An 18901-nucleotide genomic window follows, 5' to 3' on the forward strand; every position below is an offset into this window, starting at 1 on the left:
TCATTGATATAGCCAAGGAGCTTTTTGAAAAATATTTGTTCAGCTCATCAGCATAACGCCGAATGTTTGCCCAGATAAGCACAACTGCTACCCAGTGTGCGCGACGAGTCCAGCCCTGCGTTGCTGTCAGCGACGGCGTTGCCAACGTGACAGCGCGATATGACGCATTGAGCGGAAACGGCAGAGTCGAGAGAGAAAGAGTGGAAAATTTACACTCCATTTTGAGACGTGAACGAGACACGTCGCGAGTTTGTAAATAGTCTAGCATTTTTTGCGAAGTTTTGAGAAGTAAAGTGTTGCGACGGAGCGCATCTCTCGTACGACGACGAAGCAGCCGCTTGTTCTGCGTCAGTGTTAGCGTTTGTTTTTGTTTTGACTGGTGTCCGTGATGTCACTTGGCAATTAATCAGAAGTTGAAAACAATCTGAGCAAGGGGTAGCACCGGGACAGCTGGACAAGTCAGCTGCGTAAAGTCACCAAATCTGTAAGTAAACGTAATATTGTGAACTGTCAAATTTTATTAATTAGGAAATACAAAACGAATCCAAATTCGCTAATTGAAACGACTGACAGCTTTCAAAAGCTTGAAACCACGTGTTCGGAAAGTGTCGAACAATGGTGTTGAAACGTAAACATCAGTTTGACAACTGGATTGATCGTTGAGTGCTTTTGATTATTTAATAATATCTTAAATCAAAGCGTATCTTATAAGTTTTGGACAACATTTATTTCACCCTCCCAATTCTCAATTCGAGATCTTCAACAGCACCAGATCCTTGACCTTCTCGTACTCAAAGTAGCGCGGAAAGTTCGTCGACACCTGCTTCAACTTCCAGCGCGCGATGCCAAAGCGATTGTTTCGTCGGTAAAACACGCGCAAAAAGTGCTCGTAGCTTGGCGCCACCGAATCCATGTCCTCCACGGTAAATACGTATCGCTTCTCCAGCGCAATGTAGACCGCCTTTAGCTTGGGCAGCTCAAGCAGCAATCCCTCGAGGGCGAGCACGAATGCGTTTGTAATCTCGTCGTCGTAAATCACTGGAAGAAATGTTTAAGGTAGTTATTGTTGTGTAGAGAAATTTTCGGTTTCGACTTTTCTCACCATCAGCACATATCACATATTCAACGTCTTGCAGTTGAGTTTTAAGATACTCGGAATAATCTTCATACTTGACTTTGAAGTCGAGCTCCGTCACGACCACGTTGCAGTCTGGATCCTTCAGGTGTGCATTGCGATCGATGTTGGCCTGAATCAGCTTCAACAGTCCGCCGATGTTGATGTCTGCGAAAAAGGGGATTCAGTATGTATCGAAATGATCAGGTTTGAATTAACGTGCCAAAATTAAACACTGTCAACGCTACAGCGGTAAACGCACTTCGGAAGGAACCGGTCAAGAAAAAAAAATCAAATGAGCAGCAGCGGCAGCGCAAGCAAGTCAGAGAGGGTGAAGAAAAGCCCCAAGAAATCGCTCCTAAAGCTGTTTCTTGACCCCTTTCCTTCCGATCAGCGTACTAGCCTTACAATAGAGCTATCTAAGCCTGCTCTTACGCTCACTAGCACACCATTTGTTTTGCTGGCGGGTACAAAATTTAACCTCAATCTTTTTCGTGTACGTACACGCAATAGAGTTATCTAAGCCCGAACTCACGCACACTAGCTTACCATTTGTTTTTGCTGGCGGGTACAAATTTTAACCTAAAAACCCTTCGTGTTCGCGCACGTAGATAACTCTATACCTGACAGTTGATTGACCATGACCATGAGAGGAAGTTCAAAGCCATTCAACATTGAGGTAAAGCGCTAAAGTTTGAATTAACAGCTGTCAATTTTGAAATCACCACGTAATCAGCTCACCTGTGCAGATAACTTCGCGCGCGCAAAAACTAGACACGATGCTGGTTAAGCCAACGCCGGATCCCAGCTCTAGTATTTTTCTATTTTTAAACCGCTTCTCGTAATGCAGAATATAATCAGCCAGCAGCAGTGCACCGCGCCAAATTTGCAAACCAACCAGATCAAGTTTCGTCGATTTCGAGTGCTCTGGAACGGATATTGGGCATGCATGAAATATTGATGAAGAACTTTTAGAATGCTACTACACGTGTTACCTATTTCAATAACGCCTTTCGTTTTTCGCTCCAGTATCAAATCACCATCTTTGTCGAGACTCACACCGTTTTCCGTAACACTTTCCGACTCATCCTGATCCTTGTTGATTGAGTTAGTTGAACCGTTGAGACATTTTCCACCATTTGCATACTTTTCAGCGCAATCCGAATCAGAATCATTGCTTTTGCCATTCTCCCACTGGTTTGAATTGTTACGCCTATCCTCTAACCGCTTCGGATAGACGAATGTAAATTTAGATATGCTGTCTACAAGGAGAGAAAAATGGCAAGTTATGGTTTGAGGAGTTCAAAGCAAAAAAGTCAATCCGAAAATAGCACTCACTTCCGTTTGCTGCGTCCTCGGTGGCAAAATCCGTTTCTTCGTACAGCTCCGACTGTACCTCAAAGGTAGACATTTTCCTTCGACGATGGGATGGAACGATCCAATATCGAACAAAATTTTCTACTCAATCGAGTCGCGAATCAGCGCGCTATCGTATCACGACCGTTCGGCACCACTCATCAGTCTGGTCTGTAACCGGAAAAAAAGTTCTCGTAGAAATTTGGCAACCAGAGAAGCGGCGTTTCTTTTTTCTTGCATTCGGTTTGGTATCATCTTCACCACATAAGCCACAGGAAAGTAGACGAAACACTTTAGCTTCAACACGTTGGTCAGCAAAACGGTCAGGTTGAATTTAAATTATAGTTTAGCTAAAACTCACATCTAAAAGTGATGGCGCTGATTCGACATCATAAGCCAAGACAGCGCATCAAGACGGTTTAAATTTGTTTCGGCAAACACTCACTAGATTGCGCTAGTATAATAACTTAAACATATCTAATGAGGAGAATCGTCTGTTTATCTGTGATTAAAAAAATCTGTAAGATGGATCACGCGTCCGAGAGTTCGTACATGGGTACAACAAAAGAGAGCGATGTGTTGTTTTTATATAAATAAGCTAGTTTTATTTGTCGCAGCTTGTGATCCACGCGACCAAGCACGCTTTTTCACTCGTGAGTAAACATTCACGACCGTGTGCGATGCACTCACGCTCATTCAAAATATGTTGCGTCTGGTCAAGGTGCACAATCATGCTGCACTGCTGTGCTAAATGTTTTTAAACAGCTGTTGTTAAAAATAATCCTGTTTTTTCACACAAAGAAAACGGACAGCTGTGACGAATGATGCTGGTGAGGTGAAAATTTTGCGAACATAAGACATTTATTTTCAGAGTTTTGTCCCCCATTTGCTAGAAACTCTAAAAATAAGTTTCCATCCCTGAGAATAAACAACTTTCAGCTTTTGGACTCCGTTTTAAATGAAATCTACTTGATCATTAAGTTTCTTAGTTCATTATCAAAAGGCTTACATTTGATTTAATTATGAAGATATTTAACGTGCAGAAAATCTAAGCTGTACTTTCACCAAATTCCTTGACAAAAATGCAAACAACGTTTTCGAAACCCCATGGTTCCGAAACGCTACCAACTGCTTCAATTTTGCTAACAACGACACTGTTTTCAAATTCGTAAACACATGTTGGCGGTGACATGCATGACACCCGAAGAATTTAACACCAAAAGTTCAAGTTCAACGATCGTCGCAACAAGTAGCAGGTGGTGCTCCCACTATTATCGGCGTCGTTGGGCGTAGACTAACCGTGAAAGAATTTCCGCACGATCCGACGCGCAAACTATCGCCATCGTAGCGCCGCGCTGCCATCTATTAAACTACGATCAATCCGCAGCAGACGAAATTTTGGCTGGCGGGGCGGTTAAAATTAGAACCAAAAATAAACATTCGGTGTGTTTTGTGTGGGTCGATCCTGTCTAGCGTACAGGGAAAGACTTTCACTTTCGCGTGAGGGAGGGCACGTGACCGGCCATTTACGATGGAAATGAGTCGCATCAACTATTTATGCTAATTATATTTTGATTAATGAATGAGCAGTTCCATGTTGGCTTCAAATTACTCATTGAAATGTGAAGCTCCAATTAATCTTATAATTAACAGGAGGGGGTGAATCAAAAATAGAACTGTCGCATGACTTACATCCTAGTTTACATCTCAAGCTGCGTTTAAAAATAGTGTTTAATTTTATGAGATTCTATTACACAAAGAACTGCTGATTGATGCTGGCAAAACGTAAACAAACATTTTCGAACAAAACAAACTGAGTGCCAGCATGATTACGGGCAGGTTAGCGTGTTTCTATCCGTATTTGTATTAGTGAAGGCAGCGGCATTTTAGGTTGGTTCATGTTTTGTTTTTGGTTCAAATCAAATTCAAATTCGATTGTGTCGAACCGATTTAAGAGTGCCAGTGCTCGATATGCCAAGTAGCCAAGAACATTTACTTCTCGATTAAATTTTCAAAAGGTCCTATCTGCATAGGAAACCCATGACTCATAAGTTGTTTTGACTATTTACTCTAGACTTGGTCTGTGCGAGTTTTGTGGAAATCTGCGCTGTCCACATCAAGTCTGCGCACATCCTAGGCCCTTCTGGCAACCACGAAGATGACGACGACGAGCTCTCCTTCTTTGACGACTCGTCGATCGTCCTCAGAACCAGTTTAGCGATCACCACGATCAGACGCGTTTTTACGAGCAATAAATGTTAGTTAGTCTTAACTGTACATTCTCGCGTTTTCATTCTCACTTCCGACTTCTGCTTTCCTCTGGTCGCCGATAGGTTATGGGCCCAGCAGAGTCGGAATAGAAGGTTCGGTTGTTAAAAAGAAAAACCGCGTGGTTTTCTTTGTTCCCGCAGTGGAAGAAGTTTTTTTAGAGACTATTGTTTGTCTGTGCCTTTGTGTTCCGTACCGGAAGTGAACAAAATGGCGGAAAAGTTCGCCATCCAGAAGCTGAATGGCCGGAACTGGCAAACCTGGAACATCCGGATCGAAGCGCTGCTTTCCCGCGAAGACATGTGGTCCGTCGTGACGGACGCCATCCCGGTCGGGGACGCCCGGAAGCCGGAGTGGGTCGCACAGGACCGGAAGGCGCGGTCAACGATCCTGCTGTTAATTGAGGACAACCAGTTCCCGATCGTGAAGGGCAGCACCCACGCGAAGGAAGTGTACGACAAGCTGAAAGCGTACCACCTGAAAACGACTCGGTCGTTTCGAGTAAGCCTTTTGAAGAGGTTATGTTCGACGAACCTCACCGAACGCGGTGACCTCGAACAGCACGTGTTGGAGTTGGACGATTTGTTCGATCGTTTGCAAGAGGCCGGCATGGACCTGGCCAGCGATGTCCGGGTGTGCATGCTGCTCCGCAGTCTGCCGTCATCGTTTGACCACCTGGTAGCGGCGCTGGACCTGCAGTCGGACAAGGACCTGACGCTCGACACGGTCAAGTCCAAGCTGTCGGACGAGTACCATCGTCGGCAGGAGCGCGATGGCGGCGGTGAGCTGAAAGTGGAAAAGGCCATGCGGTCGGCCGAGCAGTGTGAAAAAGTGTGCTACCAGTGCAAAAAGCCCGGACATTTGATGCGCAATTGTCGATTGGGCAGAAGGAAGAGTGACACGCCAGCGAACAAAGAAGAAAACGGTAGAGCCAAGGCGGCTCACAGCGACGCAAAAGCGGTCGCGTTTACGGCCGGTGACCCCGGTGACGAAAGGGCTGGCTGGGTGATCGATAGCGGCGCGAGTGCACACATGACGAGCGATCGGTCGATTTTCACCTCGCTCCGAGAGTTTGCCGGCGGCTGGATCACGCTCGCCGACGGGAAGAAGACGCAAATTCTAGGTGAAGGCAGTGTTGTGTTGTTTGGCCTAGACGGCGAAGAAGATGTGGTGAAAATAGAGGTGAAAGAGGTTAAGTTTGTGCCCGGCTTGTCAACGAACTTGATATCCGTGTCCAAGCTGGCGCACAACGGCCTCAAAGTGTTCTTCGACGACGTTGGCTGCCAGATTTCGGACCCCAGCGGGCGTGTGGAGGCAACCGGAGATCGTCGTGGCGGGATGTACTTCCTGTGCCTGGCAGAAGCATCCGCAGGGCAGCACACGGAGAGTTGCCAACACCTATGGCACCGGCGGCTGGGCCACCGTGACTTGGCAGCTGCCGAACGTATCAACAATGAACAGCTGGCCACCGGGATGAAAGTGCGTGACTGTGGCAATCGGTCCGTTTGCGAGTGTTGTCTGGAGGGGAAATCTGCCAAAGCCCCCTTCTCGCCAGTGACCGAAAGAAATTCGACGCAGATTTTGGACATCGTGCGTACAGACTTGTGCGGCCCGATACAAATGTCAACACAAACTGTCAAGCGTTACGTCATGCACCTGATCGACGACGTCAGTCGATGCACATTCGAGGCCGTGGACAGGATCAAGGTGCGGTGGACGGAGAACCGGACCTGCCGGAAGATGCAGATCAACCGTTTGGACGGAGGTAACGGATTCGACAGCAAAGAATTGAGAAAGTGCGACGCCAAGTTCATCGAATTGAGCAACAGGAGTTCTCAAGTGGAGTTGCCAGCCGCGGGGCCGCCTGCCGTGGGGGAAACAGCCGCGGTGCCACCTGCAGAGGAAGAACCAACCGTGGGGCCGCCCGCCGTCCGAGAAACAGTGACGGGACCGCCTGCCGCGGAACGACCTGCCGCGAAAACGCACGCTGCTGAGGAGGAGATCGAGCTGCTGCCGTGTGGGGAAAAGCTGGAAGAAGTGCCTGAAGAAGAAAATGAAGGGGACGAAACAGTGAGTGATCTTCAAGACACAGTTCCTGAAGAAGATCTCGAGGATTATCCGGCACCAACCGGTGGCGCGGACGGCGCCGGCGGCGGTCGACCGAAGCGGTACATCCAGCTGCCGAAACATCTGGACGAGTACGAGGTCGGCGTGGCATCGTGTGCGTTCGAAGATCCGAAGAACTACAAGGAAGCCATGAAGAAACCCGAGTGGCGGAAGGCGATGCAGGAGTTGGCAGCACTGCCCGGCCGTACAGCGCTGGGAAAGGAGGAGCTCGTGTGCAGACTTCGGCGCAGCATTTACGGTTTGCGCCAATCCGCTTGGTGCTGGAACCGGAAACTCAACGAAGTGCTGACGAAGCTGGGGTTCAAGGCCGCGGACGCAGATCCATGTCTGTACCGGATGCAGCAAGGCGGAACAACTGTGTTGCTGCTTGTTTACGTCGACGACTTGCTCGTTGGCTCGACGCGGGAGGCTGACATCGACCGGATCTTCCGGTGCCTACAGAGAGAGTTCGAGCTGACCAACTTGGGGAGTGCCAAGCACTTCCTGGGCATGGAGGTGAAACGCGACGACGGGTGCTACAAGGTGCGGGTGAAGAACCACATTGACAAATTGCTCACGAAGTTTGGGATGGAGCAAGCGAAAACCATGAAGTCACCCATGGACCCCGGGTACCTCAAAGCCGAAGAACCGAGTACGCCCTTTGGAGACCAGACGAAGTACCGGAGCTTGGTAGGTGGACTGATGTACATCGCCTGTACTGCTAGACCGGACATTGCGGTCGTTGCGGCAATTCTTGGGCGCAAGTTCAGCGCGCCCAATGAAGCCGACTGGACTGCGGCAAAACGTGTGCTCCGGTATCTAAAAGCGACGAGGGAGTACTATCTTCGACTGGGCGGCGAGCCTGGGGAAGCACTAGTTGGGCACTCGGATGCAGACTGGGCCGGCGACCCAGGAAACATACGCTCAACGTCCGGCTTTGTTTTCACCTTTGGAGGAGGAGTAATCTTGTGGGCAAGCCTTCTGAAACTGTGCGTCACGAAGCAGATTGCGTTGGAGTACTGTCCGACGGACCGGATGGTAGCCGATCTCTTCACCAAGCCCCTGGGACCGTTGAAGCTTGGGCAGTTCTGCGGAACGCTCGGGCTGCTGGCGTAGGCGTTGCTGCTGTCCATCGAGGAGGAGTGTGGAAATCTGCGCTGTCCACATCAAGTCTGCGCACATCCTAGGCCCTTCTGGCAACCACGAAGATGACGACGACGAGCTCTCCTTCTTTGACGACTCGTCGATCGTCCTCAGAACCAGTTTAGCGATCACCACGATCAGACGCGTTTTTACGAGCAATAAATGTTAGTTAGTCTTAACTGTACATTCTCGCGTTTTCATTCTCACTTCCGACTTCTGCTTTCCTCTGGTCGCCGATAAGTTTTACACTTTGGCTTTGAGCTGACAGTTCCTGGTTCCATGGCATAGGAGCAAGCAGTTCCTGCACTGGGTCACGTTCGGCCGCTTGTTCCGATAGGCCTCCCACCGGCTGTGAAATGCTTTCAAGCGCTTGATTTCACGGTAGTGCGATTCCTTGAGGTTCTTTTTGACGTATTCAGGTGAAGCCCTCTGTCAACGACGCGGAGTTGTCGCTCGCTTCGTTTCTCGTGGGTATAGAACTTCACTTTGTTCGCAATCAAGTGGGCCCGCGCAGTTTCGAAACGGTCTTCTGAGATACACAGCATTTTGATCCCAAACGGAGTCAGCTTGTAACTTGGTATGGTTGTGCACGACGACATTACACTTTTTAGCTTGGCGTAGCTCGTATTCTTCACCAACAGAGGTGATGGATTCTTGACCACTGGAACCGATGGGATGCCTCCTTTCCCGGCTGGGTTACCATTGTTGTTGTTGTTCTCCACCAGCGGGCTGAACTTGTTGTTGCTGAGAAGATTCTCCTCTTGGCCATTTCCGACAACGGTTCCGTCGCTGGTCTTCTTCCGCTTTCGCGTTACGTTTAAGGAACGAAACTCGTCCCCATCGGATCATTCTTCAACCTACATCCGTAAAGCACTTTCAAACGTTTTCAGAAACACGCAAAACTGACAGCGACCGAAGCGCGCTAAACAACCTACACGCACGTTCAAAATCACTCAGTTTTTGTTAAAACCGACCCTACTCAAAAATGAGTAAATGGGGCATCTGTCAGATTTGAATGAATTTCACTCAGAATTCCATGGAAACTGAGTGATATTCACCCAGATCTGAGTGAAATTCACTCAAATTTGGCAGATGCCCCCTTTACTCGGTTCGGTTTGACGAAAACTGGGTGATTTGAAACGTGCGTGTAAACAACCGTTTGCGGCGACGTCTCGAGCTCGACACTGAAAAAACCCAACATAGCAAAATCAAATGTTTTTTCACGTGAGCTACTCCAAAAACCAACACGATAACTTCACGTGATTTTCCTTTGACTCTCACATGCTTTTCATTTCAAATGAATGTGAAAATCATTCAGCTCCAGCTGATCATTAGGAAAAAAAACATTCACTCATCTTTCGCATGGTGTTCACGCGGGATTCAAATGAATTTCACTTTGATTTGCCCCAATCGGCTTGTCCTTTGGTTTTGAAGTGGAAGTCACGTGAGATTCAAACGAATTTTATTCTGATTTGACCTAATCGACTTGTCCGTTGATTTCCAAGTGAAATTCGCGTTAGTTTCAAATGCTATCGATGATGAAAATTAATCCTAAAGCAAGATGGCAATTTTCAATGGGTACGAGTTTGAGCTCGCACTTTTAATTTTAATTTGCTCTCGAAAAAAGTGGTTTTAATATTTTAAGTATTTCAGGATTATGTGGTAAGTATTTTCTTATTAATTCTTAGCAAAATTGAATACTAAGCAGACAATTTTATACCATTTTTCCAGGAAATCACGGATAGGCATTAGTCCAGCGAAACTTAGGGATTTCCATGGAAGAGACTTTTCCAGGACCTCTGTGAGGTGAGAGATTCGGTGTGTGGCCAAGGAGTCACGGATCGCTGATCGTCCAGAATGTGCGTGCATCTTATTTTTTAGTGTGAATTGTAAAACAATTGTGAAAGTTAAATTTCTCGAAAAAGTTAAGTTTGTGTATACGTTTAGAAGTTTGTTAAGTGTTATTTATATTATAAAAATAAAAGGCAAAAATCAAAAACATTTGAAACGTATTTTAATAATATGCTACATAAAATTTTCACTTGAAGCTGAACAGAAAATCATTTGATATTAATGTGCAATCCATTTCATTCTCATAAACATTTCATGTAATAATCATGAGCAATGACACGTGAGGTTAACGTGATTTGGCTTTGAATCTACCACGTCGCGCGATGAATTTTGTTCAAGTGATTTGCACATGACATTCCCATGTAAAGTCGTATGGGGCAGAATCACGTGTAAAACATGTGATATTGCTATGTGTCTTTCTTTCAGTGGAGCTGTCAGAGTCCCTGCTGAATATGTTGGCTGAAATTGCGGGCGGTCAGTCAAATAACCAGCTAGAAGTCGCATTACAAAAAAAAAAAAAAAAAACTTCTGCTAGAAATAGATAGTAAATCTTATGGTTGATAGAAAAAATATTTAATTTCGTCATTTCATAGCAATTCACAATTTACACATGGATCTCCAACTCCACTTGGGGATTTCGTGGAGAATTTTCCTTGTCCCCTTTAAAAGTGGAGCATCATCAAATCTCCTTGTCCCCACGTGTGCGGAGGAGATGGTGTGGAGATAATAAAATTCACCGTCTCCAAGGTCGAGGTGAAACGACCTCGACTCGAGTTTTTAGAAGCACCTGTAAGGAAACCAACAAAACTTATTTGTTTGCAGAAATGTATTTCAACCAATGGACTTTTTCGGATCGATCAATTCCCAGAACGCACCATTCTTTTTTCTAAATACATTTATTTCCTAAATTAAATATTTACTTCAAACTTGTTCTGCTGTTTCGTTTTCTTCACTAAGAGAATTACAAATGTAGGAGGGGAGGGGGGGCTTTCTGTGTTCAGTTAGCATTGTCACCGTGTGTGTGTAGGTCTGTTGTTATCGTAATATCTACTAAACGTTTGCAAAGTGCGCACTGTTCCACTAAACAGTGCGACTTTTCTTCTTTGTAAAATTCGGACAGGGTCATTAAGTGTGTGTTTGCATTTAAATCGTTCGGTTGTTTCTAATTTTTAAGGTAATTTTTTTTTAGTTGATTTAGTTGCCAATTTTGAGGAAAAAATAGATTGTAAACATGATTTTTTTTATTTCTTATATGTTCATACACTTTTATTTGCTTGCGTTCTCTACAATTGTGTTGTCGGGGTTGTTCACTCTCGCTCACTCTAACAAACTTTACGATTCGTTGGCCTTTGCTTTTTTCATAATTTGTAATTGTAAGTAGTAAGTGTGTTTGTGTTGTTGTGTATTTGTGTATACGTAATTGTTTTGTTTGCTTACATGTGTTGCTTTTTTTGTATATTTATTTGTATAGATTAGAGAGAAAAACGCGAAACATTATCAAGGTTGTAATCAACTAATTGTCTAATTCCTTTCCATGTGTGTGTTGTGACTTGCTGGATTTTTCATCATTTATTTTTTATTACGGTTCACGTTCTCCGATAACAGAGCAGTTCGAAGCTTAGACTAATCCTCAATCTTAAAATTAGCATTCAAGTTTCACTGATTTTACCTTTTATTTAGTTAAATATACAAAAAAGTATTTGACCTCCACTGTTTGTCTGTTTTTTTTTACTTATGAATTCCTCTAATCAGAAGAAGAAAGAGTTTGTATGTGTTGCGTGTAATGAATACGATTATTATGTTCAGTAGTAAATTGCTAATGCAGATTAAATTACGTCCGGAAACTAGTTGTTAGCTTGTTTTTCGCGTTGTGTTCACTGGAAGTTGTTTTTCTGGAGAGTGCTGCTTAAAAGGGGAGGAGAATGGGTTGGGCTTTGTCTACGACTGTTTTGGAAGGAATGACGATGAATTATTCGCGCGTTTTTTTTTTGCTTTTTAGAATCGCTCTTAAGGAACAGAGATCCGATAGGTTACAGTAGGTTAAAAAGTATACTTTACAAATTAAGATAATAATCACAACTAAAACTCGAATTACATAGTTTTAAACTTATTTCAAGCGAGCCGGCCGATTTGACGGCGCTCGCGATAATAATATACAAAAACAAATCAAAAGAGACTAGATTATGAAAGTAAAATCAACAATTTATCGATTACTTACTATTCTATCGATTTTTTTCTTACGAGCAAACCGAAAACGAATTTTACACAAAATATAAGCAATAAAAAACAAATACTGAAATTTATCGTCATTCTGAACCGATTAAAACGTTTGTGCAAAAGAGATAAATCTACAAATTTCTACATTCAGCTTTACACAGTCAGTGGATTGCAATGTTTCTTTGAATCAGCTCTCTCCTGGAGAAGAAGTAAGCTCATAAATTGCGGTTCAATCAACGAGAGTACACAAAATCACTACCGAATTTAATTCCAATTATTCGTTACTGCAAGTGAAAATATATATATTTATTTGTCCAAACGATATACAAAATATGTACAGTAGTATTCAAGTAAAACCGATTCTCACTGTGAGAAACGAAAACCTGGCGCGTTTCAAAATCCAATTCTGCAGCTTCTGAGCAATGCTTTTCCTCCTGCCACGTACGTTCCTCGACCATTTATTAACAACGTTTGTTTTGTTTGTTTGTTCGCTTATTCATTTGAGTGTGTTTTTTTAGTTTTTTGTTTGTTTGTTTCGTGATGTGCGTTGATGTTTCCTCTCGCTCTCTCTCGCTCTCTTTTTGTTTATATCACACGCTGCCTCAAAAGACAGCATCACCCTAAAAAGGCTAACAAGTAAGGAGGCACGGATCACACGCTTCAGCTTTAGCGGCCAGTTTACATGTTGTACGCAACGTAGATCGGGTCCAGCTGGTCCGCGAGGAAGCCATCCCGGAGGTGCATCCGCTGCTTTTCGCCCCGGCTGTTGATGGGGACCACACCTGGAAGTTGAAGAGAGTGGTGAAACGTGAGCGAATGATGTGATGTGAGGAGCGCGCTCGGCACGGCACAGCTTCGAAAGTTCGCTGTTTGGTTTGTACTGCAATGTGCGCATCAAACGCGGGGTTCGTGCTGTTATTGTTTTCTTCTGCCTTTGCATTCGTATATGGAATGTTGTCTTGCTTTAATTTCTTGATTACTTTCGACGTTGAATAACGTCTTACACGAAAGGTTAAAATTGGGCAATAAGATTTTGTTTGCGCGTCATAACGTCATGATTCGAAATCCGGACACTTAGTAGTATATAATTTTTGTTGCAGCTTGTAAAAAATCATGTAATAAGTTGGAAATGTAGAAATATCATTATGATGTAGTATAAACAGTCAATTTTATGAACAATATGTCTTTTCTAACCAATTTTCATCAGAATTTTTAAATTAAATAACTTGTTGTGCTTCGAAACTTGTTTTTGCATATGAATCTCACATATATGGACTGAAATTGTTGTGAATGGCATTCCTAAAGGTCTCAAATAAGCTGCTAACATTAAAACAATCGATATTTTGTACAAAAAAATGGTAGAATTTAATCAAAACCAACAATTTTTGCTTGGCCTCCCAGATGCTTCGGACTGCTATGGAATAATTCAGAGAAATGTTTCACATTTTTGGTAAACTCTCGCTTACCTTTTTCAAAAGGTCCTATGTACATAGAAAACCCATGGCGCATTGGTTGTTTTGAGAAAGTAATCTATTTTTATTTTATTTAATTGTTTTGGCATTGACCACAGCGTTCAAACTAATTTAGTCCCCTTGGAACGAGCTGTCAAGTAAGACCTTTGCTGTCAAGAAGCCATGAAGTTATTATTTTAATTGATTTATTTTAAATGCTGTGCGGTCGAACAAAGGGTCATTGTACTCAGAAAAAATTATCTTTATCGTTGTGAACAATAATATCATAAATTTAAGCATAAATTTAGGACCCAATTGACAGAACAAGATGAGGTGTCCGGATTTCGAAGCGTCCGGGAATTCGACGTTACACTGAAAACAATTTTCAATCTAAAAATGTGCCATATAAAGGAGGTATTAGACTATGACAAACAAACAAACAACAACAACAACAGTTTGTCTAATACCTCCTTGATTCGCTTTTACGTCCAATTTTCTTCAGAGGAGAACTGGATCAACCATCTACAATTTGTGGATGGTACGATTTGGATAAAAATCGTGATTCCCGCTTGTTTTTATTGTTGTTCTGAATTTGCGCTTGATCACAAAAACACACTTTTTTGTGTACGGAATGACTATGCATTATTCATCACATTTTAGGTGATTTTTCTTGCATTTTTCTCAGCTCACAGTTATTTAAGTGATCATGAGCTGGGTGCAGAATCCAGGTTTTTAAGCAAAGATGGCGTTCGAATGGTGAACGCCCGAAATGTCAAAATCGCGCAGTAGCACCAACATTAGAAAAACATATGACTGTCATGCCATGGCACACTTGTTCCGTAATGTTGGTACCACTGCGTGATTTTGACATTTCGGGCGTTCACCATTCGAACGCCATCTTCGCTTAAAAACCTCGATAGTTCGCAAAGCGGCCTCAATTTAGAACTGTCAAAGCGGAACCAATTTACTGTTCGCAAAATGGTACCATGAAGTGGGAAGTATTGTAATCGATCTATAGGTAATTTATTTTGATTTTATAATTAATTTATATTTGAGATATTCTTAGTCAACAAATCTTAAGAAGGGGGTTGAAATCAAGATTGGCAATCGCTAATATTTAATTTTGAATGGCACCCGCCAAATAATATTGAATAATCTTACTCCGATATTATCGCTGCGCATCAAAGATACATAATCTCGGAACTTTCATTCGATTCCTCTTCTGATTCACAAAATTTCACCCACTTCTGACGCAATTTCTCGTCACGTGGAAAACAAAAAAGAACTCTTTTAGCCGCCCATCGTTTAGTCTACGAACAAAAAAAAGCGTGAAGCACTTAAATTTTCGGCAAAAACTCAACAGATCCAAAATGTTTCAAAACAAGTCACTTCAGCAGCAAAAAATATGTCACGCTTGAGCTTGAACATAGCCTTCTACTTTTTTTATGTTTACAGCTGTGGTGCAGTTGTAGTAGTGAGGAGCAGTAGGGAGCATTCGAAAATCACGTTACGCATGCTGTCTTTTCAGCACCCAGATCATGAGAATTTTAGCCAATACGAGTTTTATATTGAGGTTTTATTGCTCCCTCATTTTGACTTTAAAAATAAACAAATAAATAAAAAAAATCGAGCAAAAGTTTTTTTTAAAGGAAACTAAAAGTTGAATATAAAAACATAGAAAAATTGAAGGAAGGTTTCGAAACTTCAAGGAAAATAGTTTTAAAATAATTTAACGACTTTAAGGGGATACGGGAAAGTCCGCCATATTGACTCCGGAGGTGAAATAAACTTTGAAAAATATTTGCAATGGCCTAATATGCAAAATATTGAATTGTAGTCTAAATATACCAAATAAAAAAAGAATACAGAAAGATGCAACTCGGATTTTTTTCAAAAGATTGGTATTCTAGTATGTAGAAACTGGTATAGACAATTTTGAAGTTTTTCGAACATTTATTATAAGGACTTTTATGCTCTCATTATGCTAATGCTGATGGTAAAATTTAACCCTGACAAACTTCAAATCACTCGACCCGACGATTAACTTACCCGGATCCACCACCACGACCACCCCGACGATGAGCTGGTGCTCCTCGAGCACCGTGTTCGTCACCAGCGGCACCAGATCGAGCGCCTCCGACTCGTTCCCGTCCAGCTCGACCACCACCACGAGCAGGTTCGTCCACGTAAACACCGCACACTCGGCGATCTTCTTGTGGCACCGCAGCACCGAGTTCTCGATGTCGATCGGATGGTAGTACATGCCCCGCAGGGTGATGACCTAGGGAAAGAGAAAGGGGGGGTGTGGGGTTAGGAAAAAGGGTTGGGTTGAAGATCTTCTTGGTAGTACCTCATCCAAAGCGCCCACAATGTAGACCGCGTCGTGCAACTCCTGGTCGTTTCCGCTGACGCCGGCAGCAATTGTGGTGTTGGCCGCGTTCGAGCTCGTCGTGGAGTTGAGCGTGTTGTGACCCTGTGAAGAAAGTGGGGTGGGTTGAATAAACTTGATCGTGTCGGAAGTCTCGAGCCAATTACCTGAGAGTGGATCGACTCGGTGTCCGAGTCGCGGCTCGCGATGCTCGGCGTCGTCTCGTCCAGTATCGAGCCGGCCTGGGAGCATTCGGTGCGCCGCAGGAAGCCCAGATAGCCGGTGCGGGCCCACGACTCGCTGATGCTGCACCCGGTGACGAGCTTGGCCGTGAAGTGGTCGTTGTAGTCCGTCTCGTCGCCGTAGATCGTGAAGTAGCCGTTTGAGTTGTGGGGCGATTGGACCTGGTGGAAGAGGGGGAGTTGTTGGTTGAACTGATCGGAAGAAGTCAGACTTGAAACTTACCCAAATCTCTCCCAAATGGGAATCGCCGCACTGACCCTTGGAGTCCGGATTGGCGATGATCACCTTCACGCCCGGCAGCAGCTTGCCGGACTCGACCAAGCACAGCGAGTTCGGAGCACCTCGCTCAACCAGTGCGACCCGGTTGTTGCGCAGTGCTCGCAGATCCACGTAAACCTGAGCGCTCTCGGCCGAGCTAGCACCTTGCACGCAGATCGCCGGGTTGACGCGACATCCGAACGAGGTGGACACGCATCGCGTGTTCAGTCCCAACGCCTGGAACAGCTTGCAGAACTGCTGTGTAAGCTGGACGCGGGGTCGCTCCTCGGCGACCACGACGCACGTCCGCACACAACCCAGGTTGACGTTGCGCTGCTTGAGCATCTGGATCGAATTGCTCAGCGCCTTCGTGCACAGCTCGATCACTCCGTACGAGCAGAACGTGTCCCGCACGCGGTACTGCGATAGCGTACTCAGCCACAAGCTCGGGTTGGCTTCGACCTGCAAGCGGAGATCTTTTTTTAGTACCTCCTCGATCAAGATCCTCAGATCAGTCAACCTACCTCGTACGGTGCTATCAGGATCGAGTGATGGCCGCTGTACACGCTGATCAGTGTCCACATCGAGAAGCCCAGCCCGCAGTACGGGTCCAGACAGAGGGCGACGTGGCGACTAGGGTACAATTCACAGGCTAGTTTCAAGCTGGCACACAAGCTCGACAGAGATCTGTTGAAGAATGATTGTTAAGAAATAACCTAAAAGCTAAACCAGAGCGCGATCAACTAACCGATGTGTAATGATGACTCCGCTCAACCGTCCACAGGTCGAGACACTAAAGTCCAAATAGGCGGTCGAATCCAGGGTACTGTTGGCAATGGCTGTAACGAGAAGAGCGTTGATCAGATCTTGCGCGATCTTCACCCAAAAAACTAAGCTTCCTTACCAGCTAGCTTCCGCTTCGGGTTGTCCTCGATGTCCAGGATGAGGGGCCAGCTCTTGGGGTCGATCGAGGTGGCCGCCTCGCGCGACTTGAGCAGCTTGATGATGCTCTGGATCGAGAGGACGATGTTGCTCTTGCTCACGTCCACGATCATCCGCACGGTGGGCAGGGTGGTGATGAGGTTCTGCGGGTGGGGCGGCCGTATCGTGACCGGGATCGCGCCCAGGTACAGACACCCGTAGAAGGCGCAGATCAGGTCCAGCCCGGGCGGGAAGATGAGCGCCACGTGGTCGCCCGGGTTCACCTTGCCGCGCTCCTGCAGCAGGGCGGCGATCTTTTCGGCGCGCTTGTGCAGCTCCGAGCAGGTCAGCGTCTTGGCGACCGCACCCTTCGAGTTGAGCAGCGTGTAGAGCACGTGGTCGGGCGAGGAGTTGGCCCGCCATCGGAGCACGCCCGTTATGAGTTGGTGCTGCGGGAATTGGGGTTATTAAGTTCAGCAACTCAGCCGTAATTTTGATTACGGTTTAAAGTTAATCATTTTAAACTAAAACGCAACGCGAATTTAGGTAAAACAAATTTTGAGTGTACACCATCTGTCATTGAAAATTCTCAGAGAGGCGTTCATCGCAGTAGCCCTGTCATCAAAGAGAAAGCAGCAAACCCAATGGGCTCGTTCTGTCAACGATAATTTTGCACGTTTTCTTCACTTGTTTTCTTAATTCAGTGAAAAAGGCAGTTGGTAATATAAAAAGATTTATGAACGGGAAGTTTGTTTTTATCCTTGAACAAGTAAGTTGTCGAGCTGACAAAGCAGCGAGTGAGTAGTGAATTCAGAAAGCAAGAGTAAAAACAACTGCGACCTGCTGGCGCGGTCTCAACGCACTTCAACGATTCAACATAAATTCTTCATAAATCCGACGGCGACGGGGATTCTCCGAACCTTCTCCTATGAAGTTCAGAAGACGAAAACGCGACGCAGCAGCGGATTTGCCGGACATTTATCAGCGGCGAAGACTACTCAACGCACTTCAACGATTAAACAACAATTCTTCATAAATCCGAATCTCTTCCTACCAAAACCGAAACGTTTCAGTACAAAGTTACTGGTAATATTTGTTTGAGGAAACATAAGTTTTCCAAAATAATATCCTAAATTAACGCTGAAGTCCGTATTTGAGGCATAATAAATTCTCCCAATTGAACGCCTAACACTTACCTTCCGCTCGTTGTCGTCCGCCAGTCCGATGTCCCGGCCCTGGGCCGAAGCGAGCCGGTTGCCCTGCACCAGATTGCCGACCATCACCGACGCCGGCCCGACGGACGCATCTGCAGGACCCGGACCACCAGTGCCAGTGCCGGCCGTATTGATCGACGTCGACGACGACGGGGTGGTGCCGGAAATTTGAAGTTGTTGGATAGAACCTGAATTTAGTTTGGTTCGGTTCGGGATTTGGCGGGTTTTTGCGACGTTGGGTTGGTGAGGTGAGGTGTTAGACGGGTGGTTATTTTTTTTTTAGTTTGAAATGTGATTTTTTTTTGGCGGGTGAAATGTGTGTGAGAGCGTGTGTGAAGAAGGTGGCGTGAAGTGTTTTTTTTTTGTGTGGGTGATTGTGAGTGTTAAGAAA

General features: G+C 45.0%; 2 protein-coding genes across 20 annotated transcripts in view; both read right to left on the bottom strand.

The window, feature by feature from the left end:
* Positions 1–705: 705 nt before the first annotated feature.
* LOC6036909 (methyltransferase-like protein 22) lies at positions 706–4294 on the bottom strand. Of its 2 annotated transcripts, none has more exons than XM_038254179.1 (6): positions 4175–4294; positions 2453–2641; positions 2110–2376; positions 1856–2041; positions 1103–1282; positions 706–1038 (listed from the first exon to the last, which is right to left on the bottom strand). In XM_038254179.1, exons 2-6 carry the CDS (start codon positions 2523–2525, stop codon positions 746–748), a joined length of 999 nt encoding a protein of 332 aa, XP_038110107.1. In that variant the 5' UTR covers positions 2526–2641; positions 4175–4294; the 3' UTR covers positions 706–745. The 2 variants fall into 2 exon arrangements, with proteins under 2 accessions (XP_038110107.1, XP_038110108.1); XM_038254180.1 differs by having other exon boundaries at positions 4163–4282.
* Positions 4295–10715: 6421 nt separating this feature from the next.
* LOC6036908 (disco-interacting protein 2) overlaps positions 10716–18901 on the bottom strand; it is a 179581-nt gene continuing 171395 nt past the window's right edge. For 16 of the 18 annotated variants that reach the window (XM_038255690.1, XM_038255687.1, XM_038255694.1 and 13 more), the window contains 9 exons: positions 18493–18698; positions 17280–17745; positions 17124–17214; positions 16900–17062; positions 16340–16837; positions 16042–16278; positions 15857–15979; positions 15556–15787; positions 10716–12837 (listed from right to left, as the gene is read on the bottom strand). In XM_038255690.1, coding sequence (XP_038111618.1) covers positions 12734–12837; positions 15556–15787; positions 15857–15979; positions 16042–16278; positions 16340–16837; positions 16900–17062; positions 17124–17214; positions 17280–17745; positions 18493–18698 — 2120 coding nt within the window. In that variant the 3' untranslated portion in view covers positions 10716–12733. The remainder of the gene's footprint in view (positions 12838–15555; positions 15788–15856; positions 15980–16041; positions 16279–16339; positions 16838–16899; positions 17063–17123; positions 17215–17279; positions 17746–18492; positions 18699–18901) is intronic. The other 2 variants (XM_038255682.1, XM_038255678.1) reach the window with 1 other exon arrangement.

This window comes from Culex quinquefasciatus, chromosome 2 (assembly GCF_015732765.1).
Source record: "Culex quinquefasciatus strain JHB chromosome 2, VPISU_Cqui_1.0_pri_paternal, whole genome shotgun sequence".
In the NCBI taxonomy this organism is placed as follows: domain Eukaryota; kingdom Metazoa; phylum Arthropoda; class Insecta; order Diptera; family Culicidae; genus Culex; species Culex quinquefasciatus.